Source organism: Oncorhynchus kisutch, linkage group LG7 (genome assembly GCF_002021735.2).
Source record: "Oncorhynchus kisutch isolate 150728-3 linkage group LG7, Okis_V2, whole genome shotgun sequence".
Taxonomy (NCBI): Eukaryota; Metazoa; Chordata; class Actinopteri; order Salmoniformes; family Salmonidae; genus Oncorhynchus; species Oncorhynchus kisutch.
The window spans coordinates 56,566,790-56,580,172 of record NC_034180.2 but is presented as its reverse complement, the minus strand read 5'-3'; the positions used below and the strand labels follow the sequence as shown (position 1 = coordinate 56,580,172).

Below are 13,383 nucleotides of genomic sequence, written 5' to 3'. Positions count from 1 at the left end.
CCTGGTCTCAGAACAGAGGACCTACCATCTATTATGACCCTGGTCTCAGAACAGAGGACCTACCATCTATTATGACCCTGGTCTCAGAACAGAGGACCTACCATATATCATGACCCTGGACTCAGAACAGAGGACCTATCATGACCCTGGTCTCAGAACAGAGGACCTGTCATCTATCTTGACTAGGGTTGTTCCTACAGCACTGCCAGGAGGAGGCATATTGTTATGTTGTTGTCAAGGAGCCTGAAATCAAAAACCTAGTTAATAAATGTCCTTTTACAGTGGGGCAAAAAAGTATTTAGTCAGCCACCAATTGTGCAAGTTCTCCCACCTAAAAAGATGAGAGGCCTGTAATTTTCATCATTAGGTACACTTCAACTATGACAGACAAAATTAGAAGAAAAAAAATCCAGAAAATCACATTATGATTTTTTTATTAATTAATTTGCAAATTATGGTGGAAAATAAGTATTTGGTCACCTACAAACAAGCAAGATTTATGGCTCTCACAGACCTGTAACTTCTTCTTTAAGAGGCTCCTCTGTCCTCCACTCATTACCTGTAATGGCACCTGTTTGAACTTGTTATCAGTATAAAATACACCTGTCCACAACCTCAAACAGTCACACTCCAAACTCCACTATGGCCAAGACCAAAGAGCTGTCAAAGGACACCAGAAACAAAATTGTAGACCTGCACCAGGCTGGGAAGACTGAATCTGCAATAGGTAAGCAGCTTGGTTAGAAGAAATCAACGGTGGGAGCAATTATTAGGAAATGGAAGACATACAAAACCACTGATAATCTCCCTCGATCTGGGGCTCCATGCAAGATCTCGCCCCGTGGGATCAAAATGATCACAAGAACGGTGAGCAAAAATCCCAGAACCACACGGGGGGACCTAGTGAATGACCTGCAGAGAGCTGGGACCAAAGTAACAAAGCCTACCATCAGTAACACACTACGCCGCCAGGGACTCAAATCCTGCAGTGCCAGACGTGTCCCCCTGCTTAAGCCAGTACATGTCCAGGCCCATCGAAGTTTGCTAGAGAGCATTTGGATGATCCAGAAGAAGATTGGGAGAATGTCAGATGAAACCAAAATATAACTTTTTGGTAAAAACGCAACTCGTTGTGTTTGGAGGACAAAGAATGCTGAGTTGCATCCAAAGAACACCATACCAAAATACCAGCAACAGTGTGTGAAAACCTTGTGAATACTTACAGAAAACATTTGACCTCTGTCATTGCCAACAATGTGTACATAAAAGTATTGAGATACACTTTTGTTATTGACCAAATACTTATTTTCCACCATAATTTGCAAATAAATTCATTACAAATCCTACAATGTGATTTTCTGGATTTTTTCCTTCTCATTTTGTCTCATAGTTGAAGTGTACCTATGATGAAAATTACAGGCCTCTCTCATCTTTTTAAGTGGGAGAACTTGCACAATTGGTGGCTGACTAAATACTTTTTTGCCCCACTGTAGATGATCCAGCAGTCAGTGAGAGGCACATGTTGACACACATCTAGAAAGAAACACAATCACAGGATGTTATGAATAGTTCCTTTTATTCATCAGTAGTCTCCTCTCCTCCCTGCCTGTTTTCAATAGCCTGATCTCAGATGTGTCTGTGGTGTCTCGCCATATACCAGCTCCTATGGTCGTTGTCACAGCACAGATCTGGGACCAGGCTGTCCTCAAGGCTTCAGCAGTGGAAGACTGGCACATTCCATATGAAATCATCTTCAGAATAAAATATCACACCTTCGCCAAATCCAGTAAGGGAATAATTACATTGATAAATCATGAGAATGTATTAGTGCTGATAGTGAGATGGTGATTCACCTACATTCTGAACTACAAAACGGGTTCATCACCATGTTGTTTCTACTCAGACAACATGGTGATGCTGTTTAATTGTTGTGTGCATTAAAACCCTCCCAAAATGTATAGATAGAGAAATTATTAGACTGTGATTATTACAGCAGAGACATTTACAGTCAGTTTGGTTGTCTATATGTCTAATCTGATTGCTTAATGTCAGGGTTGTCTGTTCATGTCTTCTGCGGTCTGACCTCTCACCATGAAAGAGCGTTGTGGCTCCATGGGCTTGCAGGGCCTTTATAATAAAGAATTCCCTTTGAATGCAATTCTATCAGAATCATCTGTAATTGAGGGTGTATTTTTAAAGTTTATGTATGCATTAAATCATGTGATAAAAATGATCAAACATTCACTGGAACAAATTTAATTGGAATTTTAAACCCATAATAAAATTGATGTCCTCGTGACATCTGCAATCGTTGCGCATTTCCGTGTGTGTCTGTAAACGCCTCCTCATGTCACTTCCGGATGTCAAAATGCAGCTATGTTCAGCGGTGGTATCATAGCCACCGGAAAAATGTAATGGAAGAATGAGATTAAAATCAGGCACAACAAGGAGATAGGAAGGTTTCGTTCTAGCAACAACTGTGTCCCTCTCAAATTTCCACGGAGCTTGAAAACCAGACCGGTCGCATTCAAATACGACCAGAAGTGGACCAGTGATACGGACCTGTTTGGAGCAGTAGCCATCTTTTTGAGAATGGACGGGGCGATACGGCGGCCGGGCTGCATCCTGACTAGCGGGCTGGTGGAGGTTGGTGGACGGGCCTCGATGCTCCAAACACTGCTCATTTTCTCGGCTTTCGGGCTGCTCCTTGGACTTCCCGCTGTCACCGAGGCGAAAGAATGCGACAAACCGTGCGTGAATGGGCAATGCAACACGTCTACGGGCAACTGTGTGTGCAGCCCCGGCTGGGTCGGGGACCAATGCCAACACTGCGGAGGAAGGTTCAGGTGAGAATCGCCGCCTACGACTTCCATTACATATAAGTCATTGGACGAGGTCCTCTTCTGTACGGGGGAGTCTTGTTGCCTGTCCCGACGCTCGGTCTCAACATTAATATGGAGCGATTTCAGTGCCAAAACAAATTGTATTTAATTTCCTTCATTTTTAATTTGGACTTTGAATTGAATGTTTTTGAATTTCTAATATGTACAAATGTAATCATTGAATTCATAAATTGAACTTGTATTTCATGATTTGACACTGAATTGAGTGAATATTCTATTCAGTTTTAAATATATATATTTCAATTTAATTGAACATTCAAATTAAATGTATATATTAAGTTGCACTATGGTAGATTGTCTGAATCAAGTTTACAAACTATTATTTCAAGTTTATCAGAGTTTCATACAGAGCCCTCAGAAAGTATTCATACCCCTGGACTTACTACACGTTGTTACAGCCTGAACTCAAAATGGATTACATATAGTATTTCTATCACCCATCTACATATAATGACAGGACATTTTTTTTCATTGAATATTTAGCTAATTTATGGAAAATTGAAATGGACATCTCATTTACCATTTACATGATGTATTGCGTGATGTATTGTTGTCTCTACCTTCTTGCCCTTTGCTGTTGTCTGTGCCCAACAATGTTTGTTCCATGTTCTGTGCTGCTGCAATGTTGTGTTGCTACCATGCTGTGTTATGTGTTGCTGCCTTGCTATGTTGTTGTCTTAGGTCTCTCTTCATGTAGTGTTGTGGTGTCTCTCTTTATGTAGTGTTGTGGTGTCTCTCTTTATGTAGTGTTGTGTTGTCTCTCTTTATGTAGTGTTGTGTTGTCTCTCTTTATGTAGTGTCTCTCTCTTTATGTAGTGTCTCTCTCTTTATGTAGTGTTGTGGTGTCTTAGGTCTCTCTTCATGTAGTGTTGTGTTGTCTCTCTTTATGTAGTGTTGTCTCTCTTTATGTAGTGTTGTGTTGTCTCTCTTTATGTAGTGTTGTGGTGTCTCTTTATGTAGTGTTGTGGTGTCTCTCTCTTTATGTAGTGTTGTGGTGTCTCTCTTTATGTAGTGTTGTGGTGTCTTAGGTCTCTCTTTATGTAGTGTTGTGGTGTCTCTCTTTATGTAGTGTTGTGGTGTCTCTCTTTATGTAGTGTTGTGGTCTCTTATGTAGTGTTGTGGTGTCTCTCTTTATGTAGTGTCGTGGTGTCTCTCTTTATGTAGTGTTGTGGTGTCTCTCTTTATGTAGTGATGTGGTGTCTCTTTATGTAGTGATGTGGTGTCTCTCTTTATGTAGTGTTGTGGTGTCTCTCTTTATGTAGTGTTGTGTTGTCTCTCTTTATGTAGTGTTGTGGTGTCTCTCTTTATGTAGTGTTGTGGTGTCTCTCTTTATGTAGTGATGTGGTGTCTCTCTTTATGTAGTGTTGTGGTGTCTCTCTTTATGTAGTGATGTGGTGTCTCTCTTTATGTAGTGATGTGGTGTCTCTCTTTATGTAGTGTTGTGGTGTCTCTCTTTATGTAGTGTTGTGTTGTCTCTCTTTATGTAGTGTTGTGGTGTCTCTCTTTATGTAGTGTTGTGGTGTCTCTCTTGTCGTGATGTGGTGTCTCTCTTGTCGTGATGTGGTGTCTCTCTTTATGTAGTGTTGTGGTGTCTCTCTTTATGTAGTGTTGTGGTGTCTCTCTTTATGTAGTGATGTGGTGTCTCTCTTTATGTAGTGATGTGGTGTCTCTCTTTATGTTGTGGTGTCTCTCTTTATGTAGTGTTGTCTCTCTTTATGTAGTGTTGTGGTGTCTCTCTTTATGTTGTGGTGTCTCTCTTTATGTAGTGTTGTGTTGTCTCTCTTTATGTAGTGTTGTGGTGTCTCTCTTTATGTTGTGGTGTCTCTCTTTATGTAGTGTTGTGTTGTCTCTCTTTATGTAGTGTTGTGTTGTCTCTCTTTATGTAGTGTTGTGTTGTCTCTCTTTATGTAGTGTTGTGGTGTCTCTCTTTATGTTGTGGTGTCTCTTATGTAGTGTTGTGTTGTCTCTCTTTATGTAGTGTTGTGTTGTCTCTCTTTATGTAGTGTTGTGGTGTCTCTCTTTATGTTGTGGTGTCTCTCTTTATGTAGTGTTGTGTTGTCTCTCTTTATGTAGTGTTGTGTTGTCTCTCTTTATGTAGTGTTGTGGTGTCTCTTTATGTTGTGGTGTCTCTCTTTATGTAGTGTTGTGTTGTCTCTCTTTATGTAGTGTTGTGTTGTCTCTCTTTATGTAGTGTTGTGGTGTCTCTCTTTATGTAGTGTTGTGTTGTCTCTCTTTATGTAGTGTTGTGGTGTCTCTCTTTATGTAGTGTTGTGGTGTCTCTCTTTATGTAGTGTTGTGGTGTCTCTCTTTATGTAGTGTTGTGTTGTCTCTCTTTATGTAGTGTTGTGGTGTCTCTCTTTATGTAGTGTTGTGTTGTCTCTCTTTATGTAGTGTTGTGTCGTCTCTCTTTATGTAGTGTTGTGTTGTCTCTCTTTATGTAGTGTTGTGTTGTCTCTCTTTATGTAGTGTTGTGTCGTCTCTCTTTATGTAGTGTTGTGTTGTCTCTCTTTATGTAGTGTTGTGTTGTCTCTCTTTATGTAGTGTTGTGGTGTCTCTCTTTATGTAGTGTTGTGGTGTCTCTCTTTATGTAGTGTTGTGGTGTCTCTCTTTATGTAGTGTTGTGGTGTCTCTCTTTATGTAGTGTTGTGGTGTCTCTCTTTATGTAGTGTTGTGGTGTCTCTCTTTATGTAGTGATGTGGTGTCTCTCTTTATGTAGTGTTGTGGTGTCTCTCTTCATGTAGTGTTGTGGTGTCTCTCTTTATGTAGTGTTGTGGTGTCTCTCTTTATTTTTTATTTTTTTATTTTTTTATTTTTTTATTTCACCTTTATTTAACCAGGTAGGCTAGTTGAGAACACCTTTATTTAACCAGGTAGGCTTGTTGAGAACACCTTTATTTAACCAGGTAGGCTAGTTGAGAACAAGTTCTCATTTGCAACTGCGACCTGGCCAAGATAAAGCATAGCAGTGTGAGCATACAACAAAGAGTTACACATGGAGTAAACAATTAACAAGTCAATAACACAGTAGAAAACGAAGGGGGGGTCTATATACAATGTGTGCAAAAGGCATGAGGAGGTAGGCAAATAATTACAATTTTGCAGATTAACACTGGAGTGATAAAAGATCAGATGGTCATGTACAGGTAGAGATATTGGTGTGCAGAAGAGCAGAAAAGTAAATAAATAAAAACAGTATGGGGATGAGGTAGGTGAAAAGGGTGGGCTATTTACCAATAGACTATGTACAGCTGCAGCGATCGGTTAGCTGCTCAGATAGCTGATGTTTGAAGTTGGTGAGGGAGATAAAAGTCTCCAACTTCAGCGATTTTTGCAATTCGTTCCAGTCACAGGCAGCAGAGTACTGGAACGAAAGGCGGCCAAATGAGGTGTTGGCTTTAGGGATGATCAGTGAGATACACCTGCTGGAGCGCGTGCTACGGATGTGTGTTGCCATCGTGACCAGTGAGCTGAGATAAGGCGGAGCTTTACCTAGCATAGACTTGTAGATGACCTGGAGCCAGTGGGTCTGGCGACGAATATGTAGCGAGGGCCAGCCGACTAGAGCATACAAGTCGCAGTGGTGGGTGGTATAAGGTGCTTTAGTGACAAAACGGATGGCACTGTGATAGACTGCATCCAGTTTGCTGAGTAGAGTGTTGGAAGCCATTTTGTAGATGACATCGCCGAAGTCGAGGATCGGTAGGATAGTCAGTTTTACTAGGGTAAGCTTGGCGGCTTGAGTGAAGGAGGCTTTGTTGCGGAATAGAAAGCCGACTCTTGATTTGATTTTCGATTGGAGATGTTTGATATGAGTCTGGAAGGAGAGTTTGCAGTCTAGCCAGACACCTAGGTACTTATAGACGTCCACATATTCTAGGTCGGAACCATCCAGGGTGGTGATGCTAGTCGGGCATGCAGGTGCAGGCAGCGACCGGTTGAAAAGCATGCATTTATGTAGTGTTGTGGTCTCTTATGTAGTGTTGTGGTCTCTTATGTAGTGTTGTGGTCTCTTATGTAGTGTTGTGGTCTCTTATGTAGTGTTGTGGTGTCTCTCTTTATGTAGTGTTGTGGTGTCTCTCTTTATGTAGTGTTGTGGTGTCTCTCTTGTCGTGATGTGGTGTCTCTCTTTATGTAGTGTTGTGGTGTCTCTCTTTATGTAGTGTTGTGGTGTCTCTCTTTATGTAGTGTTGTGGTGTCTCTCTTTATGTAGTGTTGTGGTGTCTCTCTTTATGTAGTGTTGTGGTGTCTCTCTTTATGTAGTGGTGTCTCTCTTGTCGTGATGTGTGTTTTGCCCTGTATTTATATTTTTAATCCCAGGCCCCTGTCCCCGCAAGAGGCCTTTTGGTAGGTCATCATTGTAAATAAGAATCTGTTATTAACTGACTCTGACCACTGAATCAATACTTTTTAGAAGCACCTTTGGCAGTGATTACAGCTGTACGTTTCTAAGAGCTTTCAACACACCTGGATTGTGCAACATTTGCCCATTTGTATTATTTTCACAATTCTTCAAATGTGTTGTTGATCATTGCTAGACAACCATGTTCTGCTCCTCCATAGATATTCAAGTAGATGTGTATTTTATGTGTTGTTGATCATTGCTAGACAACCATGTTCTGCTCCTCCATAGATATTCAAGTAGATGTGTATTTTATGTGTTGTTGATCATTGCTAGACAACCATGTTCTGCTCCTCCATAGATATTCAAGTAGATGTGTATTTTATGTGTTGTTGATCATTGCTAGACAACCATGTTCTGCTCCTCCATAGATATTCAAGTAGATGTGTATTTTATGTGTTGTTGATCATTGCTAGACAACCATGTTCTGCTCCTCCATAGATATTCAAGTAGATGTGTATTTTATGTGTTGTTGATCATTGCTAGACAACCATGTTCTGCTCCTCCATAGATATTCAAGTAGATGTGTATTTTATGTGTTGTTGATCATTGCTAGACAACCATGTTCTGCTCCTCCATAGATATTCAAGTAGATGTGTATTTTATGTGTTGTTGATCATTGCTAGACAACCATGTTCTGCTCCTCCATAGATATTCAAGTAGATGTGTATTTTATGTGTTGTTGATCATTGCTAGACAACCATGTTCTGCTCCTCCATAGATATTCAAGTAGATGTGTATTTTATGTGTTGTTGATCATTGCTAGACAACCATGTTCTGCTCCTCCATAGATATTCAAGTAGATGTGTATTTTATGTGTTGTTGATCATTGCTAGACAACCATGTTCTGCTCCTCCATAGATATTCAAGTAGATGTGTATTTTATGTGTTGTTGATCATTGCTAGACAACCATGTTCTGCTCCTCCATAGATATTCAAGTAGATGTGTATTTTATGTGTTGTTGATCATTGCTAGACAACCATGTTCTGCTCCTCCATAGATATTCAAGTAGATGTGTATTTTATGTGTTGTTGATCATTGCTAGACAACCATGTTCTGCTCCTCCATAGATATTCAAGTAGATGTGTATTTTATGTGTTGTTGATCATTGCTAGACAACCATGTTCTGCTCCTCCATAGATATTCAAGTAGATGTGTATTTTATGTGTTGTTGATCATTGCTAGACAACCATGTTCTGCTCCTCCATAGATATTCAAGTAGATGTGTATTTTATGTGTTGTTGATCATTGCTAGACAACCATGTTCTGCTCCTCCATAGATATTCAAGTAGATGTGTATTTTATGTGTTGTTGATCATTGCTAGACAACCATGTTCTGCTCCTCCATAGATATTCAAGTAGATGTGTATTTTATGTGTTGTTGATCATTGCTAGACAACCATGTTCTGCTCCTCCATAGATATTCAAGTAGATGTGTATTTTATGTGTTGTTGATCATTGCTAGACAACCATGTTCTGCTCCTCCATAGATATTCAAGTAGATGTGTATTTTATGTGTTGTTGATCATTGCTAGACAACCATGTTCTGCTCCTCCATAGATATTCAAGTAGATGTGTATTTTATGTGTTGTTGATCATTGCTAGACAACCATGTTCTGCTCCTCCATAGATATTCAAGTAGATGTGTATTTTATGTGTTGTTGATCATTGCTAGACAACCATGTTCTGCTCCTCCATAGATATTCAAGTAGATGTGTATTTTATGTGTTGTTGATCATTGCTAGACAACCATGTTCTGCTCCTCCATAGATATTCAAGTAGATGTGTATTTTATGTGTTGTTGATCATTGCTAGACAACCATGTTCTGCTCCTCCATAGATATTCAAGTAGATGTGTATTTTATGTGTTGTTGATCATTGCTAGACAACCATGTTCTGCTCCTCCATAGATATTCAAGTAGATGTGTATTTTATGTGTTGTTGATCATTGCTAGACAACCATGTTCTGCTCCTCCATAGATATTCAAGTAGATGTGTATTTTATGTGTTGTTGATCATTGCTAGACAACCATGTTCTGCTCCTCCATAGATATTCAAGTAGATGTGTATTTTATGTGTTGTTGATCATTGCTAGACAACCATGTTCTGCTCCTCCATAGATATTCAAGTAGATGTGTATTTTATGTGTTGTTGATCATTGCTAGACAACCATGTTCTGCTCCTCCATAGATATTCAAGTAGATGTGTATTTTATGTGTTGTTGATCATTGCTAGACAACCATGTTCTGCTCCTCCATAGATATTCAAGTAGATGTGTATTTTATGTGTTGTTGATCATTGCTAGACAACCATGTTCTGCTCCTCCATAGATATTCAAGTAGATGTGTATTTTATGTGTTGTTGATCATTGCTAGACAACCATGTTCTGCTCCTCCATAGATATTCAAGTAGATGTGTATTTTATGTGTTGTTGATCATTGCTAGACAACCATGTTCTGCTCCTCCATAGATATTCAAGTAGATGTGTATTTTATGTGTTGTTGATCATTGCTAGACAACCATGTTCTGCTCCTCCATAGATATTCAAGTAGATGTGTATTTTATGTGTTGTTGATCATTGCTAGACAACCATGTTCTGCTCCTCCATAGATATTCAAGTAGATGTGTATTTTATGTGTTGTTGATCATTGCTAGACAACCATGTTCTGCTCCTCCATAGATATTCAAGTAGATGTGTATTTTATGTGTTGTTGATCATTGCTAGACAACCATGTTCTGCTCCTCCATAGATATTCAAGTAGATGTGTATTTTATGTGTTGTTGATCATTGCTAGACAACCATGTTCTGCTCCTCCATAGATATTCAAGTAGATGTGTATTTTATGTGTTGTTGATCATTGCTAGACAACCATGTTCTGCTCCTCCATAGATATTCAAGTAGATGTGTATTTTATGTGTTGTTGATCATTGCTAGACAACCATGTTCTGCTCCTCCATAGATATTCAAGTAGATGTGTATTTTATGTGTTGTTGATCATTGCTAGACAACCATGTTCTGCTCCTCCATAGATATTCAAGTAGATGTGTATTTTATGTGTTGTTGATCATTGCTAGACAACCATGTTCTGCTCCTCCATAGATATTCAAGTAGATGTGTATTTTATGTGTTGTTGATCATTGCTAGACAACCATGTTCTGCTCCTCCATAGATATTCAAGTAGATGTGTATTTTATGTGTTGTTGATCATTGCTAGACAACCATGTTCTGCTCCTCCATAGATATTCAAGTAGATGTGTATTTTATTTGTATATTTTTATTGGACATATGAAGAATTATAAATCAAACAGATGCATCCTTTTATCCCCTATACTTATTGAAACACCTCCCTTTAACAACAAAACCAGCATACATTTTACAATTTTTGTAACAAATTTACAATTTACAATAAATATACATGTGTACACATACACTATAAAAAATATCACAACATACTATCTCTACCCTCCCGTATCCCGTTGGCCAAAATGACTTACTCCTGATCGATAGAGGGCAACTATTCAAAAAAGGAAATGAAAGGCTGCCATCTCAAGTTAAAGTTATCAGTAGAGCCTCTCAAAGTATATTTTTTTCTAAGTGTAGAAAACACAGATCTTTCAACCAGGATGATGCAGTGGGAGATTTGAAGGATTTCCAGTTGTGCTGGCAGGCTATAAGGGAAGCAAACGTTACAATGTCCGCTTTACTTTTAGTGAGACGAGTCAACGAAGGTGGAACTCCAAATATGGCCATTAGAGGACGAGACTGCAGGTAAATATCTAGAGAGAGTATTAAAAAAGGATGGCCAATACTCAGACAGTTTAGAACACAAATAAAACATGTGGGTGTCGTCTTCCGGAGTGAATAAACATCTATCACATGTAATTTGTGTCGTTTTTCTTTGGTGTAGTGAATTCTGTGCAAGACTTTGAACTGAATTAAACCTAACTGAGCACATGATGTGGAGTTAACCCTAAAGGCCTCCTCCCGCCAGTCATCTGTAAAGCCTCCTCCCTCCAGTCATCTGTAAAGCCTCCTCCCTCCAGTCATCTGTAAAGCCTCCTCCCTCCAGTCATCTGTAAAGCCTCCTCCTGCCAGTCATCTGTAAAGCCTCCTCCCGCCAGTCATCTGTAAAGTCAAGTTCAGGTTCACTAACTCAGTCTGTCTTGATTTTGTTTATTGGAGAGGGTTCAGAGGACAGCATAATGTCATATAATCTAGAAATCAGACCTTGCTGATTCCACGGGAGGGACAAAATCTCTAGGCAGTTAATAAGAGTGAACAAAGTTACTTGCTTGAAAATAGCAGAAAAGATTACATCTTTGAAACAAACCAAACCTCTCTCACTCCACAAAACAAAAGCCTGGTGGAGTTTGTATCGACCACCTAAGGGACAGAAAGTCTAACATGTTGACCAAATTATCTCCAGATCTTCAGAGCAGAGAGCACAATGGGTTTTCCAGTATACTCTGAAAGACACAGGGACAGTGGGGCACAGGGACAGTGGGACACAGGGACAGTGGGACACAGGGACAGTGGGACACTGTTCTGCCTTATTATTATTCGACCATGCTGGTCATTTATGAACATTGAACATCTTGACCATGTTCTGTTATAATCTCCACCCGGCACAGCCAGAAGAGGACTGGCCACCCCACATAGCCTGGTTCCTCTCTAGGTTTCTTCCTAGGTATTGGCCTTTCTAGGGAGTTTTTCCTAGCCACCGTGCTTCTCCACCTGCATTGCTTGCTGTTTGGGGTTTTAGGCTGGGTTTCTGTACAGCACTTTGAGATATCAGCTGATGTACGAAGGGCTATATAAATAAATTTGATTTGATTTGATTTGACACAGGGACAGTGGGACACAGGGACAGTGGGGCACAGGGACAGTGGGACATTTGGGCACAGGCAAGAGCAGAAAGGAGGATGATTGGCAGGTGTGCACATCTTATAAGCAGCAGTTGGTCCCTGGAGCATTACACCAGACCATAATCTTTTGAATATTGGCTGCCCAATAGTGAAGCAGTACATTTGGAAGTGCCAATCCTCCATCTTGTCTCCTTTGAAGTATTGCTCTACGTATCCTAGGTGATTTGCTTGCCCAGATAATATGACTGATGAGCCTATCAAACTTTTTTATTTTTTTTATTTTGGTAGAAAGATCGGAAGATGTTGAAAAAGGTATAGAAGCCTTGGTAAAATGTTAATTTTAACAGATTGGATTCTGCCAGCTAAAGAGGCAGACTATCCCAGCATTGTAATCCTACTTTAACTCGTATGACTAGGCTTGCAAAGTTTGTTTTATGGAGGGTAGCCAGAGAGTGTGTTATATTCACACTTAAATAATAGTAGATCATCTGCATAGTGGCACTTTGTGCTCTTCACCACCTCAGTGGATTCCAGTAATTGATGGTGATGATGGCGTTCAAAAGTGAAACGGGCCGATATCCACCACATTCCGCCGGAATCTTAAGTAGAAGTGAGATGGAGGCTTGGGTTAGCATCAGGGGGAGAGAGCCACGTGATAACGCGTCGGTGAACACATCTAATAGTAACGCTGCGAGTTGATCTGAGAATTTGTTTATGCGGGTTGATCTGAGAATTTGTTTATACAAATTGACTGGGAAGACATCAGGGCCTGGGGCCTTGCCATCAGAGCCTGGGGCCTTGCCATCAGAGCCTGGGGCCTTGCCATCAGAGCCTGGGGCCTTGCCATCAGAGCCTGGGGCCTTGCCATCAGAGCCTGGGGCCTTGCCATCAGAGCCTGGGGCCTTGTCATCAGTGCCTGGGGCCTTGTCATCAGTGCCTGGGGCCTTGTCATCAGAGCCTGGGGCCTTGCCATCAGAGCCTGGGGCCTTGCCATCAGAGCCTGGGGCCTTGCCATCAGGGCCTGGGGCCTTGCCATCACGGCCTGGGGCCTTGCCACTTTGCGTTAACTTTAGACCCTTTGTTATGTCATCTTGATGCAGAGTGTTATCCAGAACTTTACTCATGTCCATATCAATGGATGAGAAATCCACGTTATCTAAAAAGTTGTCCACAGCCGTATTATCTGATGGGCGTTCAGATTTGTAGAGGTTAGT

The 13,383-nt window shown here is 40.5% G+C and overlaps 1 protein-coding gene across 5 annotated transcripts in view; it reads left to right on the top strand.

The window, feature by feature from the left end:
• The first annotated feature begins 1,393 nt into the window (after positions 1-1,393).
• Positions 1,394-13,383, top strand: part of LOC109882006 (attractin) — a 715,620-nt gene continuing 703,630 nt past the window's right edge. For all 5 annotated transcript variants that reach the window (XM_031829398.1, XM_031829397.1, XM_031829396.1 and 2 more), the window contains exon 1: positions 1,394-2,846. In XM_031829398.1, coding sequence (XP_031685258.1) covers positions 2,593-2,846 — 254 coding nt within the window. In that variant the 5' untranslated portion in view covers positions 1,394-2,592. The remainder of the gene's footprint in view (positions 2,847-13,383) is intronic.